This window comes from Oryzias latipes, chromosome 17, assembly GCF_053564925.1.
Source record: "Oryzias latipes strain Hd-rR chromosome 17, Olatipes_Hd-rR_3.1".
Classification (NCBI taxonomy): Eukaryota; Metazoa; Chordata; class Actinopteri; order Beloniformes; family Adrianichthyidae; genus Oryzias; species Oryzias latipes.
This window is the reverse complement of record NC_136253.1, coordinates 20,797,822-20,818,546: the sequence shown is the minus strand read 5'-3', so window position 1 is coordinate 20,818,546 and position 20,725 is coordinate 20,797,822. Positions and strand designations below refer to the sequence as shown.

The following is a 20,725-nucleotide window of genomic DNA, read 5'->3' as shown; positions in this document are numbered from 1 at the left end:
GCTTTTGTAATTGTTTATCTTGAAGGAATATTGAAATCTATTCGTTTTTCTTTTTCTTAAATTAAGGGATACACGCAGATAATTAATCAAACAATAACATTTAATTAGTGCTCAGCTGGAGCAATTGAACTGAGAGTTCACTTGTTTATTCAGTCTTACAAACTCTATATTTATTAATTTATTAAAACATTACCGCATAATAACTTTTGCGCTTAATTCGAATATTGGACCTCAAGGCATTCCGTAGATGAAGCTGATTGGTCAGCTCTTTGTTGACATCCAATCACACCACTGGTGCGCGGGGGCTGAGCGCGCGGGGCGGAATCGGACGATGGGCTGTCGATTACCAAGAGCTGCCAAAACTTCCAGCAGATTTTCATTTTCCAGGACCTTCTGCGTTTCTCAGTCAAACATGGAGAAGGTTGTAATTGTAACTGGTGCTAACAGGTAGGTGTTAGCTTTTCATCTTTAATTAGAAGAATATATCCGAAAATAAATAAAAGCAGGAACATGAGTAATAGTTTATAGTGTGTTACTTTTTTCCATGAGGAGAACTTTGTATCTTCATTCAACGCAAGGTTGTGTTTCCTGCTGAATGAGAGATTATCAGGCTGTACTGTAAATCTGATAAGCTGACTGACATTTCTGAGCTGTTGATTTATTCAAGTTATTTATATCCAATCACTTCCCTTCACACGTTTTCTGTTGACGTGTTTCTGCTACAGAACGCCAATCTTTCAAAATAAAATCATTTTTTTTTTTTTTTACTACAACCGTAAATTATTCATAAACGAGATTGTTTTAGTTAAAGATGGTCTTTTAAAAAACACAAGGAAAATGTAAAAGGTGTGATTTACTAATGAATTACTATTTCCGACTCAAACTTAATTTTCCATTTTATATATATTATTCTGAAAAACTAAATAATTTGCCCTTTCCTGGCTGCTATGACAAATTTGTTTCCTTTGTAAGATTATTATTATTATCATTTTGTCAATGACTAAACACCTAAAGTAATAACATTTTAGACCGATGTCTCAAAGCGCAAAATATTAAAACCAAAAAGGTTATTAAGCCTAAAAACAGAAAACAGCAACATAGATCAAATATCAGGTATGTAGATATAATATAATAATGATGTCTTATTTTTTAAGTTTAGAAAAATATGCACGTATGCATATAGCTAATCACTGATCCTTCTTTCCAATGATGACTCTTTTTGGCCCTTTTGGCCTGTCCTCCGTCTGTTTGTCTACAGCGGGATCGGCCTTGCTTTATGCGAGAGGCTGCTTACAGAGGACAGCCAGCTGCAGCTGTGTCTGGCCTGCAGGAATATGCAGCGGGCCGAGGCCGCCCGCGCCAGCCTCCTGGCCTCTCGCTCCAGCGCCCGCATAGATTTACTGCACCTTGATGTGGGCTCTGTGCAGTCAGTCCTCAGTGCTGCCAAAGAAATCAAAACCAAGTGAGAAATCTGTGTTTTCGTCACTGACTCCTACGTACTTCCTTTTTCTAGCGCTCAAATAGGAGCTATAACTAAAGAGTGTTTATTCTTTAATGCAAAGGGTTGTGTTTTCTTACAGGTACAGCAGAGTCGACTTTCTGTATCTAAATGCAGGAATTATGCCCAATCCAACAGTGGACATAGGCGCATTTTTCAAAGGTCTTTTCTCCAGGTTGGAAAAAATACACACACCTATATTTTATCTCTTTACTAAAAGAGAAAAGCTGTCCAACAGCTCTATTAATGTTTGTTTTTTTACTTTCCCCACTGCAGAAATGCCATCAACATGTTTGCAACTGCAGAAGGTCTGCTAACTCAGCAGGACCGTGTCAACTCGGATGGTCTACAGGAGGTTTTTGCCACAAATCTATTTGGCCATTTTCTTTTGGTAAAGACCGCACTTATTCATACATGGAATACTTGAGACGTTATAAAGGAAAGAACTTAACTGATATGCTAAGTAATTACAATTCCTATGAATAAGATTTGAGTTGTCAGATGTTATTCGTTCCTTTATTTTTACTTTTGTTCAACTTTTTTTTATACAGTCAGGCTTGAAACTGAGCCACCACGCAAATGAAAAACACTCTTTTTCCATATTAAATTAGAGCTGAGAATCACTTTTAGATATGAGTTTGTGATTGTATTTAGATTTTTAACTCCATTTAGTATTCATTTGTATTTTAATTCCTTAACCATTTTTGTTGGAAAAAAGAGCTTTTATAAGCTGCGATTTCAACTGATCAAAGTTGGAACTTGCATTATTATTATTAAAACAACCAATTTTTTAACCCAGATATAGTTTATTATTGATTTAGAATGTAAAAAGTTCACGGCAAAAACATTTTTATAGGCTTCTGATATTAATCCCAGCCAGCAAGTCTAGGTAATCAGTCAGTAAAAACCCTCAAGATAACAAGCAGCATCATGATAAATATGAACTCTGTTCTAAACTTCAGAAACATGCGTTGGTGTTGCAGGTCAGAGAGTTGGAGCCTCTTCTGTGTCAGCCGGGTCACACATCCAGAGTGGTGTGGACGTCTTCCAGTAACGCCCGGCGCTCGGCCTTCAGCATTGAGGATTTTCAGCACACAAAGGGGACGGAGCCCTACAGCTCTTCTAAATACGCCTCAGACCTGCTTAGTCTGGCACTCAACAGACACAAGAACAGCCAGGTTTGTCCTTCAGACACTAAACTGTGTTTGTTTGGCTTCTACAACCCAGACACACCGCAACTCTCTTATTGAAATTGTGAAAAAGAAAAGAATTTGTATTTTTTTGCAGGGGCTGTTTTCCTCTGTAACATGTCCAGGACTAGTGATGACTAATTTGACTTTTGGCATCCTTCCTTCCTTCTTTTGGACTCTCATTATGCCCATCATGTGGATGGTGAGGGTTCATTCATTGTTCTATATGTTTATGTGCAATTTTCCAAAACTCCTTAAAACTTTCTTCTGCTTCCGACAAACAGATCCGAATTTTCACCAACACTTTTACACTCACCCCAAACAATGGAGCAGAGGCACTGGTGTGTTTTGAAGCCATGATCTGTACTTTTACCTCTGCTCTTTACTTTTTTGGTGTCTAGTGAACGCACCAAAAATCATAAATGTGCATTCTGCTTCATTGCAGTTCTGGTTGTTTCTTCAAAAGCCCGAAGTTTTGGATTCAAGAGCAAAATATCACAGTTTAACATCTGGACTTGGAACGAAATACACTGAGCCTAGACAAGTAAGTCTGCAGAGATAGTTTTGTTTTTTCTATTTGACTTTTGTTCCCAAAGGAAACAATTTTTGAATAATAATATTAATTCAGAATTAAAAACACATATTTTCCTGATTAATACTTAATGTTTTTGGCTCTTGTCTTTACTATGTTTTCCACATGTATTGCTAAATTTAGATTGTAAATTATTGCCACTGTACGCATGCTAAGATCTTTGTATGGCTGCTAATTGGGCTTCTGTGTGTGTTTTGCATTTCTGTTTTAGATGGACATCGATGATGAAATGTCAGAGGTCTTCTATTCAAAACTTCTTGAACTTGAGAAAACAACCAGAAGGAAACTGAAGGAAAGAAATGCTGATAATGAAGCCTATCAGCAGTACCTCAACAACATAGAGTAGCAGGGAGGTGAACATCCAAACTCCAGGCATTTAAAATGTATGCTGATTAATATTCAGCACTTTGCATTTTTACAATATGACCGCACAATGTTTCCTCTACCTCTGAGTATTTTTCCTTAAGTGTTTTTTTTTCTAGTGATGAGTTAGAGCTACGTGTTTAACCTGTAAAGAGGCAACATTGCTAAACCTGTCAATAATCTTATTAATATGAACATTTGACTTTTAAGATGTTGATTTAAGTTCTATGTAAAGGAAATGGTGTCATCTAGGGAAAAAAGTTGCTAAATGAATCGAGATCCTAAATCAGCCAATTGTAAAGCTACGATCACACCAAGATGAGCAACTCGCATTCAAGCAACCACTTTCAATAAAACGTCTATGTTAACGCGCGGATAAATGTTGAGCTTCAAAACTCTCACATTCACGCGTAGCTACGCACATTTTTAAGATCATTTTTTAGGGCTCTATTTAGAAAATGTGCAGTGTGCAGCCATTGAAAGTGTGTTTAACCAGGTTGAACTTTGACCAATCAGGGACTAGGATTTGGTAGCGATGCATGGATGGCATCCTTTTTCATTCACGGAAGTTGAACCTTAATAATTGCGTTTTGTGCCCGAACGGAATTTTATAACCACTGGTCTTTCATAGATCCGTATAGAGATGCGAAATAGAAAGTCTTGGAGCAAGATTTGCTAAATTTGTTCCGCTTTGACACCAAGCCTCTTCCAACTGTAGGTGGCGGACATACGCTAGTAATCAGTAGAAAAATAAAAGGAAGGAGGCGCCCCTCTCTGCTTCTCCAGTGAGAACACTGTGGGCTGTACTTGCACAATTTAGAATGAGCATCACATACCCAACGTGTCCAAATACTTAGGTTGCCCCAATGGTGGTGTTTTATGGGTTACTTTTTTCAGATATTGGACATTTAATAGTTCATTAAAGGGCATGCATGGATTTATTCATAGCAGATGGGTGGACTTATGGAAGGCCCAAAGTGCTTTATTGTCATAGTCCCATTCACACACTGATGACTTATAACTCACAGTTTTCTTCCACCCCAGTTTCCATTTGTTGCACATTGTTGAAGGGGGCAGAGTAAACTCCAGTCAAGATGGTTTCACCTCTTTTTGCAGTTCAGAACGAAGTGGGTGACACCAGAGATGATCACCCTGTTGCTAATGTGTATATGTTGCTGCTTTAGGCCCCTCCCACATCCCCTCCCTGCACTTTAATAGGCCCCAGTGGTTATGTGCAGACCAGTCAGATCTCCAAGCTACGGGGAAAATGTTCACCCGCCTTTATTTTGAGCTGCCATTAACAGTTTCACTGAAGATACATCAAAAGAAAGGAATTAAACACACGATTATGAAATGGTCAAATCTGGGCGTCATGGTGACAGAAATATTCACTACAAGTTTGTGAGGCTTGCAGGCCAACTTTTAAGCGGTTTCTTTATTTGGTGCCGCTGCAGTCATTTACATGTTAGGAAGAACTATCCTTGGTTAATTAAGGGAGAGAATGCAATCAGCCCTGTGGGAGCAGTGCATCAAAGACATGAAGCACTTGACAGTGATACTGTGCACTTAATAGTGAGAGGTTTCATTTTAATCTGTGTGGGTGGAGAGCTTCTTCTGCAGATGAGCAGCTATGATTGCACCTCACTCAACTGAATTCATGTTTTTGTTTCATTCTTTAATTTACTCATAGTAGGCATGTGTAACTAAAAATTATCTTTGTGTTGAATGGTTTTATTACCATCATGTATTCTGCTATGTACTTGTGTCGAGTTAGTTTAGCGCCTGTGATCTGGGAGCTCGTCCACAGAATCCATAAATTACAAAGCGCTTGTATTTAACAGACTGAAGGTCGAACAGCGTCTGAGTTAGACCCGTCTTCATGTGAAAGTCTTTGGTCACTTTGAAACTACTGCAGAACAACTAAAGTACAAGGAAAAAAATGCATCATCCAAATATTTATTCTAACTGGGCGAGGCCAAAATAAAATTTGATGTGCAAATTTGGTTTTACCAGGAAATGAAAGAATGAAGTGAGCGAAAAGAACTATACCAATGTTTATTTTCTTTTTATAAGGCTTTAAATGATATAGAGGAGAATCAGAAACATTTCCTTTAATGTCTTTGTATGCACAATAAATTTTGTGATGCTCTCCAGTTGTTTACAGGAATTTATAAAAAGGTTAAAAATAAAAAGTAAATGTTAAAAGACATTGTGCAGTGCAAAAAAAACTAAAAATATCGGTGCATTACACACCTGGGCCTTCAGTCGTGCTACATCTAAATTACTCAACCTCTCATGAAGCATTTTATAATGCAGAATGCTTTGCATTGCATACTGAACATTCCTAACCACAATAAATGCTCCAACTAAATGGAATAAACAAACCGTAAACAAATCTCGTTATGGAACTACAGCCAGCAAGAAAACATAGAAAACAACCACATCAATTTGACAAATATCATTTTACTCATTAAAAAAAAAAATCAGATTATTTGAAGACAAAATCCATCCTCCTCTCTTTCCTCAAAAACTGTTCGATCACCCTTTCGTGTAGATTAACACACTTCAGTTCCATCAAGAAGTCCTTTTCTATCGCCATCAAGGCCAGAGCTGAGAGCCGAGTCTGTCCAGTTGTGTTTTTTGCGTGGGTTTGAATCCGCTCTAGAGCCGAAAATGTCCGCTTGACAGACGCAGGGGACGCGGGGATGGTCAGCGCCAAACACACAAATCTGTACAGCTGCTTCATGACCTCACTCAGATTGTTCTGATGAATGAAGTGTAGGATATCAGAGGGAGATTTACCGTAAAAATCATCCATGGTGTACATTACAGTCAGCTCTGTTTTTAACTGAGAAAAGTCAAAAAGGGCTCCGTGGCTCCGTGCCAAACTGGACAAGCCTGCATGTGGGAAACTTCTCCTGTATTCCAGAAACCTCAGTGGGTCGAGGAGGGTGACAAACATCATTTTCTCGTGGTCTTGGAACCTGGTCTGAGTCTGGCAGATGATGTTGTCTAGGATGCTGCCGTGGAGCTGGCGATAGTGCTCGCGTGGATCTACAGCGTGACATTTTCGTGCACTCGGAGCGCCTGCAGCGCGCTCTGTGGCCTCGTAGACTCCCTCATATCTGCTTCTCTCTCGCTCAACAGTGTCGCAGAACTCCTTTACTCTGTCCAGACAAAACTGCACATCCGATTTTTTGTCTTGGAGTATTGAAAATAGCATGTCTGAGTAGTGAAAAATGCCATTAAATGTGTGAAGCAAAAAACAAAACTCAAAACAATCCAGAAGGGCTTTGAATCCATCAGCACAGCGCACGGAGTCCTCATCATACTCGCTATGATTCTCCAAAATGTGACCAAACAGTTCCTTCAGGGCCTCTCTCTTCTCAAAGACTGTATTGACCACTCTGGACGTGGACTGCCATGGCGTTGGCGTCACACCAGGGAGACGCCGCTGGCAAATTTCATCCAGCAGCTGCGTGCGCCATGGCGATCTGGAAAAAAATGCAACAAGGCCATTGAGATGGGCGAAAAAGATCTTGCATTCTTTCAGCTTTGAGGCCCCTTGACTCAGTACCAAACTGAGCTGATGTGCATAGCAGTGTATGAATAAAGCTAGAGGCGCGCTCTCTTTAACCTTTGCCTGCACGCCGTTCAATCCAGAAGATGTGACCGTGGCGCCCTCAAAACACTGGGCCACCACTTTATCCAGACATTCATTTTCCAACAAAAATTTGATGACGAGACCTGCAATGTCATCAGCTCGCTTCCCACTGGTGACGTCCTCAAAGCGGACAAATCGCTCCTTTACTCCTGAACGCGTCACGTAACGCAGGGCCAGCGCCAGCTGTGCAGCGTTACTCGCGTCTGTCGTCTCCTCCACCATCACAGACACAAACGGCGCATTTTTCACTTCCCTTCTGATCTCGTCTCGGATCACTTCATCAATCGCGCTGATCAGGTCGTCTTGTATTTTCCCTGAAGTCCCACTGAACGCTTCGTTCGTGGACAGGTGGTAATGCAAATCCGTGTTGCTCTCAGCAATGACAGATAGGAGCTCGCAGTAGTTTCCTCTGTTGCTGGATCCACCGCTCTCGTCGCGTCCCCGAAATGAAAGCTCTTGCTTGCCCAAAAAAAGAACACAGTCTATCAGTCTTTTTAAGATTTCTCTGTTTTTCTTCACCTTTTCGTTGTGAAGCTCCGTTTCCCTGCGCGCGTGCTCGTTTAGCTGTAGCTCCACTCTGCTTTCCCCGAACGTTTTTGAGAGCACGATGGACTGCAAGTGTCCGGCAGTGTTTTGGTGTTTCTTTGCTGCCTTTGTTAGGCAAGTCAAATTTCCAAACCCTGTGTGGCTCCAAACACCATGTCGATCCAAGGCAAACAACAAGCACTCCCAGCAATACAGTTTGCAGTGTACCTCGGAGCCTGTGAGCCAGGGGTACCGCTCGTAGTTGGTGACCTGGAAATGGCGGACAAATCCTCCTCCTGGTTGCGACAAGCTAGTTAGCGCCGGAGTTACTCGACCTTTCTTGACAATGTCCAGCTTTTCTTGAAGAGTGCGTCTTGAAAAAGGTCTTGAGATTAAATCCGCCACCAAATCCACTTCTTTTCCTTCTTCAGCCATTTTGGGCAAACACGTTTTTTAGCGCACTAATGCAGGTCCAATCAGAAGGTCGGAATACTGTGACGTTGCATAAACCTCAAGATCTGATTGGTTGAAGGAAGTGAAAGTTCGACATCGATTTTTTTAAAATAAACTTTATTGCACATTGTCATTTTACAAAACATCACATTCAGGTATGGAATAAGAACACGGTTATAAAATACACATATGCATAAAAAAACAAGAATAGAAATAAGCCAGAGTCAAAAGTTCTTACAGCTTTAGGGTTAGATGAAGATTTTATTGTTTTGGTATATTGTTTTAACTTAATCATAAAAAGTTTGAACAAGGCCTTTTTTTCAGAAAATAAACTCTATTGAATATGACATTTAGCTAGTATTATTAAAAGATTAATTAAGTAATATTACCTCATTAGTGAATTTTTAACATTATAAAAACATAATAATATGTATGCCATGATGTGTATACCAAATCAATTTTTTTATGAATTTTACATTGTACAAAGGAAGTCTTTCCAAAAAAGTAGCTGCTTGGGTGCATTTCCAGAATAGGTGTACGATTGTTTCAGTTTTAATTCACAAAAGGAGCAGTTTCTATCAATGACTATGTGTAGTGAGGATTTGGCTGGCTAGCATCTGTGAAGAAGTTTAAAGCAAACATCCTGAGGTTCATTTGAAATAAAAGATTTGGAGGATAATGTTCAAACTTTCTTCCACTCAACGACCGTGGCAAATTTTCTCCAGTAGTGGGTTGAAAAGTTTTGATAAAATTCACTTGACAATCCATCTTTACCAGGAGATTTGTTCCTTTTTCAGATTCTGCATCTTGTACTTCCTGTAGGGTGACCAGCATCGCAAAGTTTTTTATGTGTTTCAGTGATAAACGTACAATGTTGAATAGAATCTAGTAGCTCACACGTTTTAATATCTGGATATTTACAGGAGTAAAGTTTGTTGTAAAAGTCCGAGCAAAAAGAGCAGAGAATTATATTATCACTTTCAAGTTTTTTTGTTAAATTGAAGAGAATCTAGAGAGTTTTTGCTGAAATCAGAATTTTCTAATCCAAAAACATAGGAAGAACATTGTTCCCCTTCTTCCATCTACTTTGCTCTAGATCTAACAAGAAGGTTAAGATTAATAAACATGCCGGAATAATAATGATTTAAATTTTTATATGTCATGAGTTTACAGAAATGCATTTAATAGTTTCCCTTCAGCTTGTTTTTATATCATTTTTTAAAGACCCACCCTATAATAAAATTGTGTTTTTGCTTTTTTACATTCTTATAGTATATTTAAAGAAAATTACGCTCAAAATTGCATTCCTGAGTATTCCTGCTCCGCTTCAGATCCTGCTAAGATCAGGGAGCCACATTTTGTTTTGGTGTGAGGTGGAAAATAGAAACGTTAACTGTAGACAAATTTGATTTTTATAACAAGGTATCATTCAGCTACTTACTGCTTTTGCCCAACTTTATTAATTTGCCACTATCGTTCTAATTTTTGGAGCCTGCTTGGAAGGCTCAAAGCTGTTTAGCTGGATAGCTCTAATATTGCGCGGCTTTTTCGTTGCACCTACATTAAAAAGTTGAGGTTGTGAGGGGCTGCAAGTTAGCAGGAGAGCATATAAATAGATGGATGTTGGGAAATAGCGGAAGGCTTACTCCGAGGCAACAGTCCTGCCCACAACTCTGTTCTGCAGAAACTCTTCTCTAAAATAATATTAATTTTTAGAATTTGACTAAAAAAACTGCATACTTGTAATAGGACTTCTGATTTTACAATAGATCAAAAGATGATCAGAGTGGGACTTGAATAAAAAAAAATGTTGTCTTTGTTAATGTTGCAGAATTTTGTAGTACAATTCCAAGTAAATATCTCTTGGAACCCATTATAATCTCTTGTGGGTTTTTGCAGCTGTTTGTTTTTGGTTGGCTGACAGACAACAGTCAAAACTGTAGTATGTTCATTTAGTGCTTCGTAGGGCTAACTGGTAGCAAAAGCAAAGTTAAAGAATTTAAATATATGTATTTTTTACATGTATTATTGCGTGCGTAATTGTAGTTCTGTTCCTCTCAGACAGAGTAACGGGTTGCCAGGTTTGTATTGTTTACTTCCAATGTGTTTGCTGCGCGAAGCCCCGGATGATGCTCGCACCGGAAGAGAAGGGGCAGCTTTTCCAGCCATCTTGTGGCAGCATCCAGCGAACCGGTCGCATCAAGCCTCGTAGAATCGGAGGTGAATCCCGTTGAAGGGGCGCCATCATGCCCGGACACTTGCAAGAAGGCTTCGGCTGCGTCGTAACCAACAGGTTCGACCAGTTATTTGACGACGAGTCCGACCCGTTCGAGGTCCTGAGAGCCGCCGAAAACAAGAAGAAGGAGGGGGCCGCCGCTGGTTCCACCAAGACCGCGGCTCAAGCCGCCAAGCAGCCCAAGAAGGAGTCACAGAACGACAGGAAAAACCCGCTGCTTGACAAAAAGGATGAGTCGCAAGCACCGGTTCCCCTAAAGAAAGAAGGTACAAAAAAGATTGGACACGGGCTGCTCCTGCGAGTTTTTTGTTGTTTGTTTTGTTTCCAACTGTCATGTGCAGCTTCTGTTAGCCACCAGACTCGCTGAATCGGCGCGCGAGGTCAACATGGACCCTATGCTGTTGTTAGAGGACACGGTCATAAAGGAGCACATCCCCGGGCTGCCGCGCGCCAGTGCCCGCTAGTAGAAAAAGGGGCAACCGAGAACACACAACCGTGGAGAGCCCCCGCAGACATGTTTTCCTCCAGCATCCCCGGGAGGATGATGCAGTGTTGGGTTACCGTCTGATGCTGCTGCTGCTCGGGCTGCTCTGCAGCGTGAAGACGGTAGATAACCACCTGTAATCGGGGGAGGGGGGGTTGAATCTGAGCGCCGCTCGTGCGTCGTGACTTGCAGCTAAAAAAGGCATCTCGAAAGTGAAAATGGTCGAAACTGGTTCGTTATAATTAACGACACACTAAGAGGACTTTGATTATGGTTGCATCCGGAGTAAATGTTAGCTCACGAGGCTGCAGGGGGGGGTTTAGTTTGATGCACACGGTGCAAAACAGACCAGAGCTGGCATTTTCAGGACTTGTGAAGTAGCACCCCATGTAAGCAGAGTCCGTTTGGGTTCGCAGGAATCAGACGAGTGGGCAGAAGACCAGACCAACAGGGCCAGCCTGGATCCCAGCACCAGGGGGGTCAGGGAGAGGGGCGACCCGGGGACAAAAGGCCAGACCGGAGACCTCCACGTGAGCGCCGCTTTGAGAAACCTGCTGAGGACAAGCCGGAGGCAGGAGGAGAGTTCCCTGCAGACAAGTGAGTTTATGTGATCTGTGTTAATCGGCTTAATTCTAAGATCAGGGAGCCACGTTTTGTTTTGGTGTAAGGTGGGGAGAAAAAAGCAAGATTAACTGTAGACTAATTAGATTTTTTTAACAAGGTATCATTCAGCTACTTTCTGCTTTCGCCCATTTATTTTTTATTTTGGCACTTTTCATTTGAATTTTGGGAGCCTGCTTCAAGACTCATTTTGATGGAAAAACGTTTTTAAACGTGTTCTTGTGGCATTTTTTCCCATGATAGAGGACATAATAAAATGCCGCTTGAACAAGGGCGTATAGGGGACACAGAAAGCATGCTGGGAGACCACAAGCTTCCTGCTCCGCTCCATTCTGATGCATCCACTTGCAGACAAATAGATCCATGTACGTCTTTGTTTTCCTCGTCTGAGTTGGTATCTGGATCTAAACTGTACGTCTGGCTTGCTCCAATATTGCTCGCCATTTTTGTTACACCGGTATTGTAAGGTAGGGGATGTGAGGTATGAAAGGCATAAAATGGCATAATCATTATTAAAAGACCACTGGGGAACCGTTTGAAAATAAATCGAAACGTGATTGGAGTGTGTCTTTAAGGTACTGACTTCTATTGTACGATAATATAGACTTAACCCTTGTGACTTGCTCATGTGAACACTTTTTTTTTTGTCCATCAGGCCTTCCAGTGACAGGCCACCACGAGGGCGTGGGGGTGGCAGGGGTGGCCGTGGTGGAAGAGGACGGGGCATGGGCCGGGAAGGCTTTGATTCACGCGGAAAACGAGACTTCGACAGGCACAGCGCCAGCGACAAATCGTGAGTGTTCTCTGAAATAAGACAGTTCTGTTTCCTTCTATTATTATTATGATTACAGACGGCCCAGTTATGTCTGAGTGTCCCAGCACTGTGGAATGTAGTGGCAGGCTGACATTAACACTAACATTTTGAGGGAACCAAAGTGGAGCAGGATAAGAACTTTCCACACAGCGAATTCATCAAGTGTTTATGACATGCACATGGTCCTTCACACTGGAGCACTCCGCTCCAAAACATGGAACAACAGGCTGCAAGAGGTGGTTGGAGTAGTAGATGTTTCTGTGCTGGCTCACAGAAACATGTCTGTGTGCAGATTTGAGCTAATTATAAAGATACAATAGAATAGCAGCTTTATAAAGGAAAATATTTCTTCCTGTGATTCAGTTCATTTGAAGGGATTATATCACGCAAAATCCATTTTTTGAGCTCTAAAAAAGTCATTAAAAGACACCCAAAAGCGGTATTTTGGTCCGTTCACGCATTTCTGAGGATTCCTCTGAAAAGCTGCGCTCTGAGCTTAGACTGTAAAAACAATGGAGGAGTCGAGGTGTTTACTTTAAAGGAATGCCAATCTTTTGTTCCTTTCCAATAAGCATGCACTTACCCTACTGTTTGTGTTGGGAGTTAACCCACACCAAAACATAGTTTCAAACGGATCAATGAATGTGACCCATGAATAAACCTAATGTGGCCAAAAAGATGCCCCATTTCTGGATTTTAAAACGATGCTGCAACACTTCAGATAGAGCCTGGAGGAGCCTGCTTTCTTTGTACAGTGAGCAACCAATCAGATTTGGAGGTGAATATGATACTTTCAGGTGTCCATCACGTAAAGGGAAAGCCATACACACCTATGATTGTCATCAACGCAAAGTCATGTGGCTAATTTGATAGTCGCACACACTTGGCGTTTTATCGAAGTTGTTGTTTGAGTGCTGCAACATTATGCTGCATGTTTTTCTCACACGCACAGAAGGTTTTAGCACAAGTTCTCAAGCTGTTTGCTTCTCTGCCGACACATATATCCACACCTTTAAGTGACAAATATACCTTCCCAATCAGAAGATTGATTGTAAAGTGATAATTGCAGAACGTTTTAGTTATGTACACATCTAGTTGTTCGTGTTTGCATTAAAGAATGTGTGTGTTTCTGTTCCAGCAGCAGCAATCCAAAAAGTGAGGAGAAGCGTGGAGGAGGCGGCTCACACAACTGGGGCAACGTGAAAGATGAAGTAAAGTGAGTCTTTACCAAGGGAAAATGTTTCTCTGAAGTGTTTGTGCTGTTTTGTAGTGCAGCTCTGATGGAAATGGTGTGCTGCTGTCAGTTCTGACAAAACGGGCGTTTGTTCCCAGTGAGGCTGAACAGACTGCAGCTCCTGAGACGACTCCAGAGGGGGAAGAGAACACACCTGCTGGCTCCGAGAACAAGTGAGACTCCCACACATATGTGTTTAGTGTCAAACGGGGATAATAAATCTGCTGGGTAATAATGAACAGGGAGGGGAGTGTGAATTTAAATTTTTTTGTTTAATGGTTCTGACATATTTTTTTTTTGTGTGCAACAGAGAAAATGAAGTCGAAGAAGTGAAACCCGAAGGGCCCAAAGAGATGACGCTGGACGAGTGGAAGGCAATGCAGGACAAGGAGCGGACCAAGGTGGAGTTCAACATCCGCAAGCCCAACGAGGGAACTGACAGCCAGTGGAAGAAAGGATACGTGCTGCACAAATCAAAGAGTGAAGACGTGAGTGTGCTAAACCTCCACTACACACCTCCGTTAGGTTATGTGTGTCTCTTTCCTCGAACCAAAACAATCCATTTAAGACACCATGTATAACCTTTGAACTAAAATAGAATCAGAAAAGCAGAGTTTTAGGTTTGTTTTGTTTTTAACTAAGACCTTGCTTTGCAAAGCACAGCGCTCACATGGTTTCAAAGACAACTGAAGCAAGTTATTTGACATTAGATCTTTGTCCTGATGTGAAACATGGGGATCAAGCTGAGCAGCTGCTGCTGCTGCTGCGTTCCCTGAATAAGATCCTTCACTTGAGAGTGGCTGAACACTGAACACGGTCTCAGAAATCAGCACCTTTTTCTCCAACGTTTAAAGTTTCTGAATCTTTTTGATAGAATGTCGAGTTTTTACCAAAATGTGTCATCAGCACAAAGATTGCTCACTTAGGCATTAATGTTGTTTACGCTCCAGCAAATCTTTTTATTTTTACTTTGTGTAGTTTTGTCATTTTTGTTGTGGTTTAGGGGCTTGCATTAGTGGTGTTGGGCCAAATCCACTTCCTTTCCTTTCTCTGATGCTGACAAACACCAGCTGTGCTGCAGCACCTCAAGTTGTGTTGTTTAGAAAGTTTGGGGCTTTCAGTTAACAGAAGTGATGCTGGCTTGTGATGTGACCTTGTGTGTGCTTAGTTATTGGATGCATATGATTTTTGGAGGTCCTTCACAGCAGCTGCTGAGACTAAAAATACCCCGCTGATGTTTGTGTCTGCAGCGGCCTGTCGGAGCTTTGATCGATTCTTCAGAGATGGAGGCGGAGTCTCAGGCTCTTTTCAACAAGGTGCCTGCATTTTTTCCCCCCAGAAAGCGTTTTACTTCTTGTTTATCATATGGAGCTGTTGGTTTATTTCTAGTTTAACCAACCCGAATCCTTCGAGCAGGGCACCCCTGATGAGTCCGGTGAACACCATTTCCGCAAACCAGCCAACGACATCACGTCCCAGCTGGAGATCAACTTTGGAGACCTGGGCCGCCCCGGTCGCGGGCGTGGGGGCGCCCGTGGAGGGAGGGGAGGCCGCGGCGGGGGAGGCAGCAGGACGGCACGCGGGGGAGGACGCTCCGAAAAGGTAACAATAAGGGCTCCCGCAGCGTGCACCAACAAAGATTCAGCCATGTCCACAATAGAAAGCGCTCACTGGGTTAGAAAGGCTCTGTGGAGCTTAGGATCCCTGAAATAACAGAGCCGAGACTAAAAGCTCAGCCATTTAAACCCCCAACTCTGACCTCATGTCAGGAATGCAGGAGGTGGGACTATTTTTTGGGGGAAAACATGGAATAAATGTTTTTTTTGTTTGTTTGTTTTTTGCTTTCTGAGTAAATTTTTTGTCCTCATGCTTTCTCTGGTTAGGAAGCAGCATATTCTACCTTTATGTATTATTATGACTTCAAATTTTAATCAATATTATGTCAAAATACACCTGAAATCAAAGCATAATTTTATCCCAGATTAGTGGTACTGTAAGCTAGCGGTAGAACCTGTAAACAGGGAGCTCTCAGTAACGAAGAGGGGAAGGGGGGCGGAATTGCTCTGTACCAACGGTCCCTCACAGTTCAGGCTTTCTTCAGGACTTTGAAAGAAAATAAGAAGAAAGCTGTTAGATTAATTTTTGGGCTTACTGCTACTATGGAAGACGCTTTATGATGGCTGTGCCGAGCAACATGATATCTAATGTTTACCGTTGTCCTCCATGGTGTGGTAGTACATGAAGCCCCTCCCACGCACAGCTGCAAGTAGAGGACAGTTTACATTTCTTAAAAAATCCAATTTAAGTTAGGTTATTTTATTTAATTTGTATGAATTACATTTTTAAAGTGAGCATATTTTCTTGAAAATGTCAGTTCAAACCTAGAAACTCACCTGTTTATACTTGGGCTCTCTATCTGATGAGGTTTTTTAAGCGTAATGAAATCGATTCCAGAATAACAATAGTCGTAATTACTTCTTTGCTGCTGATTTTGTCTGTGACTTTGTCTTCCCGCCTGCAGCAGCTCCTCTGAACTTTCTTTTGTTTTTTCATTTCTCCCTGCAGGCCAGCGGAGGAGCATCAGTCCCCAACGTGGATGATCCCGAGGCCTTCCCAGCTCTGTCTTAAATGCGCCACCTTTCACCACCAGCCCGCCCATCTGCCCTTCCGGGCCCCTCCTCTACGAGGCTTGCATGCTTGCCACATCTTTAAGTATACGAGAAAACAAAAAAGAGAAAAAAATGTAACGACAACAAAAAAGAGAGACTCATTCCATTTTACCCACAACACCAGAGGACAAAAAATTTTATCCGTTTTAAAGAAAAAGAGGAGCTAAAGGTGGAAAAGGACCTCTTGTTACACTGAAGTTTTATATTTAGGAACATGAAAGCAGGGATTTTTTTTTTTCTGGAGATTACGCAGACTTCATTCATATTTTTTTGTGCTGCTTGAATTGATGCATTTCTGCAGTTAGATTGAAGTGTGTGCATATGTTTCCCTCCAAAAGCTTCGCTTTGTTATTATTATTATTTTTTTATTCTTTCCACCTTGTGGCTCAACGTTTTGAGCTCAAGTGTAGAGAAGACCTTCGACTTTTTCTCCACATCGCCGACCCCGGCGTGAAACGACACTACATGAGAAACAGTAGAACATGCTTTGAAAGTGTAATTATTCGGGTTCTGAATACTCACTGATGATGGGTAACCAGCAAAGTGACTTCATGCTTTGTATATTTTTTTTCCCGCTTTTGTGCAGTGACAGTTGATGCCTCTCTTTTTTTTTCTTTTCTTTTTTTAAGTCTTTTGTTTTAGTATTGCCTTGCTTCCCTGATCCAGATGTGCTACCTGTGATTTCAGGGCATTCCAGAGCCCTGTGTATCTTTAGGCTGGTCCTTTTAGGTCACACAGACTGCTACTTGTACCTGCAGGACCACTGAGCAAATATTGTATGTTTTTGTTGATGTGTGTGTGCGCGCGTATGTGAGTGTGTGTGTGTAACAAAAGCTTCAGACTGGATGTGAAGAATTTGACAGCTAGTTACTTAGACTTTAAGTATTCCTCTGGATTTGAAGTTGCTGTTCTTCTATGGCTGAGTGCAGAAATAGTTCTGTCTTTTGAGCATACATGTAGATGAGCGTGCTGAACGCACCATATCTTTCCCCCTACAGTATCTGTGCTGTTTGTCCGATGTCAAACTAGGAGTTTATCATCAGCATTTTTTCGGAAAATTGTTTCAAATCTTATTTTTGAAAGCCCTTTTTTTTTCTTCTTTTTTTTCGGTGCAGAAACATGGACATACATGTGTCATGGTGGAACAATCACGCCCCACAGAATGTAATGTAAGATAACGATGCCCTCAGCCATCTGTGACAGCATTCCCAGCAAGCGTTTACTTTTAATAAAGGGGGTTATATTTGAATTTTGGGAGGGGTTAAGAGGCAGCATGGGGGGGGGTCAAAACATGAAGTGAACTTAAAGCTTTACTGTGCAACGGCTTGCTGGCACTGAAACAGACGGCTGAGCAGTTTTCCTGTCAGACTGTTTGAGCCACATGATGACAAAACTTTCTGCAAGCATCCCTGCTCTAATAAATTGCTTTAGAGGTGTTAACCAGTGTACCTTTCCCATTTCATCTTAAATAACAAGCTACAGAACTCTGTGTATGGGTATGGGGGTATATTTATTATTATTAATATTTATATTTTTTCTGTGTGTGTTAAGAAAATATATAATTTTCATCCCCAAAAGGATTGTGGTGGAAAATTTGAGTATTTCTCTTAGGGGGACAAAAAAACTGCAGCAAAACTTATTTTTGTCTGAAATATCTTTAATAAATTTACAGCGCTGTCATTTTTCCAGAATATGAATTACAAGTAGCATTACAAAACATTTAGGGTTTAAAAAAGTATAAAATTGAAATACAGTGTTTAATAACTAACCAAAATAACTACTGGAATGAAAAATAAAAAGGACAAACTGAAAACAAACTAAGAGAATTGTTAAGGAATTGTCTTTAAAAGTTTATTAGAAAAAGTATAAATTAGAAGAAATTACCTTTGATTTGCAAATAATGATGGTGTCTTCCTAGAAAACAGACAAGTGTAAATAAAATTATATATACACATATATATGTATATAAATATATATACATTTTATTTGTCACTTGTCAAACTAAGTAATCAACATATTTTCCTTAAATTATTTTTGTTTATATAAACATAAAATATATGTTTGTGTGTATATACCGTATATATATGTATATATATATATATATATATACATATATATATATATATAATGTATATATAAATAAAAATAATTTAAGGAAAATGTGTTGATTACTTAGTTTGACAAGTGACAAATAAAATTTAAGTGCAATATTGGGCTTTAATCTTCAAAGCTCTATTTTAACTCATTTGTTTTACGTCTTTTTGAGAAACTGTATATTTTAAAGAAAATACTTGTGTCAGCATTTCTTTACATTTTCAATACAGCAAGCTGATTTCTGTTAGAGCTGAACTTTAAGACAATACCCTGTCCTCTGTAGGGTTATGTTATGCTATCACAGTGCTGCGTTTACCTGCACGTGGGATGTTCCCATGGTCAAACAGATGTTAATCCCTCAGATTAATGTTCTTGTCACTGCAATAGATGTGCAGCTGACAATTGCAATTTAAAAAAGCTAATTTAGGTCACTAGGTTTGTCTAATACAGTGAATGATCTGAGCTGCTTGCTGTCTTATTTGATGGAGCAGGTGATGTTGACAACTCATTCCAAATAAAACCTAAATGAGCTCCAGATTCTACTTTACAGTTTGAGTTTATCAGCAGTTTGAGTCCATCAAGCTGAGGACGGCATGAACTGCTTTCTGTCTGGATTTGAGGGAGAAATCCAGTAACGTGGAGTAGTCACAACACTCAGGCAGGCCAGTCCCAACAGCCAAGTTAGAATTTCTGCAGATTCAAAATCATGTCTTGAAAGTCTCTCATTAGATCCACATAAAGAACTGTTACTTCTATGTTTGCTTTTGTGATCAGCAATACTGTAAAAACACTGCAACATAGATCCATGGATGTCTGCAAGGATCATCAGTTTGTGGTGCAATGTTATGTGAAGTCCTCATCTTAAAGGCAGAAATGTTTAAAACCAAGGAAATTATGGACATTATCTAATTAGTAATGTACTTAAGTCCATTTTTCAAAGCATTTCTATTAAATTGAGTTCCTTTACAAACTGTTACCTTTCTGTGAAAATTAAAACATACCAAGTAAATCTTTGAAAATTTTCTCTACTTTAAATATGAACCTCACTGTGCAACTTTTACAATTATTAAGGAAATATGTGATCAAGAGTTCATTTATTTATTAACATAATACATTTTATTTGGATGCTTTAAATGGCACACATAGACGCTTGACTACACGTAAATGCAGTTGTGTGCTTTGATCAACACTTATCGTACATTAAATGTTGAAAATATATTTTTGAAAGAAAATCGATTTGTATTTATAAACGTTTAAGGCATAAAAAGTTGATAAAGGGTTTTTTTTCTCCCAAACCTCCAAATTCATAGCTTCAAGATAGAAAACAGAAGCTTATATTATTAGTTATTTTCCATTATGTATTGTAATGAATTAAAAACACATTTTAATAGAGCAGTTCTTACAATTGGGGAATGTGTGGTTCTGTATTTACGTTTTAAATGGTGTGTGGCAGCCCTACCCAGCTGTCCTATAGGGAAGGAGTACAGTTGACTACATGATTATTTTTGAAAAATGATCAATTCCTTCAATTTTTGTGAATTTTATGCAATTATGTTTTTCTTTAAATTCAGATTGTCCTCGTCTGACCAGCAGAAGGAACTCCTGGAGTGTCGTTTTCTACTTTTACTCCCTGGCGCAAAAAAGTCTACAAATCCCATTTGTGTGTGTGTGCTTATGGACATTCTTTATTTTTCTAATGTGTCATCGCTTTTTCCCTCATTGCTCTTGTTTTTTTTTTGGCAAGCCCAGATTTAGCCAGCTCCTCTATGGGGTGCAGGTAGAATGTTAGGGGGGCAAGTCTGGGTGTGTTAAGAGTTTGGGGTGTCCTATCCCTCAAAGTCCCTAAAAGGCTTAGAAAACTATTTAATATGACATAAGGTTTATACTGAATGCTCTTCCTGAAACCACCCTCTCCTTTTACCGGGCTTGGGACAGGCACAAGCAGGACACTGATTTGTGCAGTTATCTTTTTTTATATCTATATTACTTGTCCATTTGTCTCTGCGTCCATCTTTAATTTTTTTTTTGTCCTTTTAATTTTATTTGTACTTTTTGTTGGTGTTTTCTTGTGTTTATTCTGTGGGTTTTATTTCTTGCAGGTCTTTTCAATTCTGTCTTCACAGTTTACTTCTCTGTCATCACTCTCCATTGTCATGCCCTTCCTTCTGTTATTTTTTCCCTTTGTCCAAATATTTGGTATAATCAGTGTGATCTCTGCCCTTATTTCTAATATGTCTTTTCCTCCTCGTGTGTTTTCTCTGACTATAACCTATTTGATTCTTAACTCC

At 40.2% G+C, this 20,725-nt stretch overlaps 3 protein-coding genes across 7 annotated transcripts; 2 read left to right on the top strand and 1 right to left on the bottom strand.

Annotated features, from left to right (window-relative positions):
• Positions 1 to 276: 276 nt before the first annotated feature.
• LOC101156119 (3-keto-steroid reductase/17-beta-hydroxysteroid dehydrogenase 7-like) lies at positions 277 to 5,796 on the top strand. 2 transcript variants are annotated; one of them, XM_004079083.5, is made up of 9 exons: positions 281 to 447; positions 1,259 to 1,462; positions 1,581 to 1,673; positions 1,775 to 1,889; positions 2,482 to 2,676; positions 2,786 to 2,890; positions 2,973 to 3,029; positions 3,134 to 3,232; positions 3,492 to 5,796. In XM_004079083.5, the coding sequence occupies exons 1-9, from the start codon at positions 332 to 334 to the stop codon at positions 3,624 to 3,626; spliced, it is 1,119 nt and encodes a 372-aa protein (XP_004079131.2). In that variant the 5' UTR covers positions 281 to 331; the 3' UTR covers positions 3,627 to 5,796. The 2 variants fall into 2 exon arrangements, with proteins under 2 accessions (XP_078791168.1, XP_004079131.2); XM_078935042.1 differs by lacking the exons at positions 2,786 to 2,890; positions 2,973 to 3,029 and having other exon boundaries at positions 277 to 447.
• LOC101155882 (zinc finger MYM-type protein 1) lies at positions 5,685 to 8,314 on the bottom strand. Its single transcript, XM_011486503.4, has 2 exons — positions 7,391 to 8,314; positions 5,685 to 7,137 (listed from the first exon to the last, which is right to left on the bottom strand). The coding sequence occupies exons 1-2, from the start codon at positions 8,265 to 8,267 to the stop codon at positions 7,079 to 7,081; spliced, it is 936 nt and encodes a 311-aa protein (XP_011484805.1). The 5' UTR covers positions 8,268 to 8,314; the 3' UTR covers positions 5,685 to 7,078.
• A 2,009-nt stretch (positions 8,315 to 10,323) lies between these two features.
• serbp1b (SERPINE1 mRNA binding protein 1b) lies at positions 10,324 to 17,783 on the top strand. 4 transcript variants are annotated; one of them, XM_078935041.1, is made up of 9 exons: positions 10,324 to 10,787; positions 11,422 to 11,602; positions 12,282 to 12,419; positions 13,582 to 13,656; positions 13,773 to 13,847; positions 13,985 to 14,162; positions 14,925 to 14,990; positions 15,091 to 15,276; positions 16,240 to 17,783. In XM_078935041.1, the coding sequence occupies exons 1-9, from the start codon at positions 10,532 to 10,534 to the stop codon at positions 16,300 to 16,302; spliced, it is 1,218 nt and encodes a 405-aa protein (XP_078791167.1). In that variant the 5' UTR covers positions 10,324 to 10,531; the 3' UTR covers positions 16,303 to 17,783. The 4 variants fall into 4 exon arrangements, with proteins under 4 accessions (XP_078791167.1, XP_023821509.1, XP_023821511.1 ...); XM_023965741.2 differs by having other exon boundaries at positions 15,064 to 15,276; XM_023965743.2 differs by having other exon boundaries at positions 13,579 to 13,656.
• Positions 17,784 to 20,725: the final 2,942 nt, after the last annotated feature.

Excerpts from the sequence above, each read along its gene's own strand:
- LOC101156119 (XM_004079083.5), top strand. The coding sequence starts at position 332 with ATGGGCTGTCGATTACCAAGAGCTGCCAAAACTTCCAGCAGATTTTCA. Across the intron at positions 448-1,258 it reads ATTGTAACTGGTGCTAACAG|CGGGATCGGCCTTGCTTTAT; the intron begins GTAGGTGTTAGC and ends GTTTGTCTACAG. Across the intron at positions 1,890-2,481 it reads TATTTGGCCATTTTCTTTTG|GTCAGAGAGTTGGAGCCTCT; the intron begins GTAAAGACCGCA and ends TTGGTGTTGCAG.
- LOC101155882 (XM_011486503.4), bottom strand. The coding sequence starts at position 8,267 with ATGGCTGAAGAAGGAAAAGAAGTGGATTTGGTGGCGGATTTAATCTCA. Across the intron at positions 7,138-7,390 it reads GCGAGCTGATGACATTGCAG|ATCGCCATGGCGCACGCAGC; the intron begins GTCTCGTCATCA and ends ATTTTTTTCCAG.
- serbp1b (XM_023965740.2), top strand. The coding sequence starts at position 10,532 with ATGCCCGGACACTTGCAAGAAGGCTTCGGCTGCGTCGTAACCAACAGG. Across the intron at positions 13,848-13,984 it reads CCTGCTGGCTCCGAGAACAA|AGAAAATGAAGTCGAAGAAG; the intron begins GTGAGACTCCCA and ends TGTGTGCAACAG. Across the intron at positions 14,163-14,924 it reads ACAAATCAAAGAGTGAAGAC|CGGCCTGTCGGAGCTTTGAT; the intron begins GTGAGTGTGCTA and ends TTGTGTCTGCAG.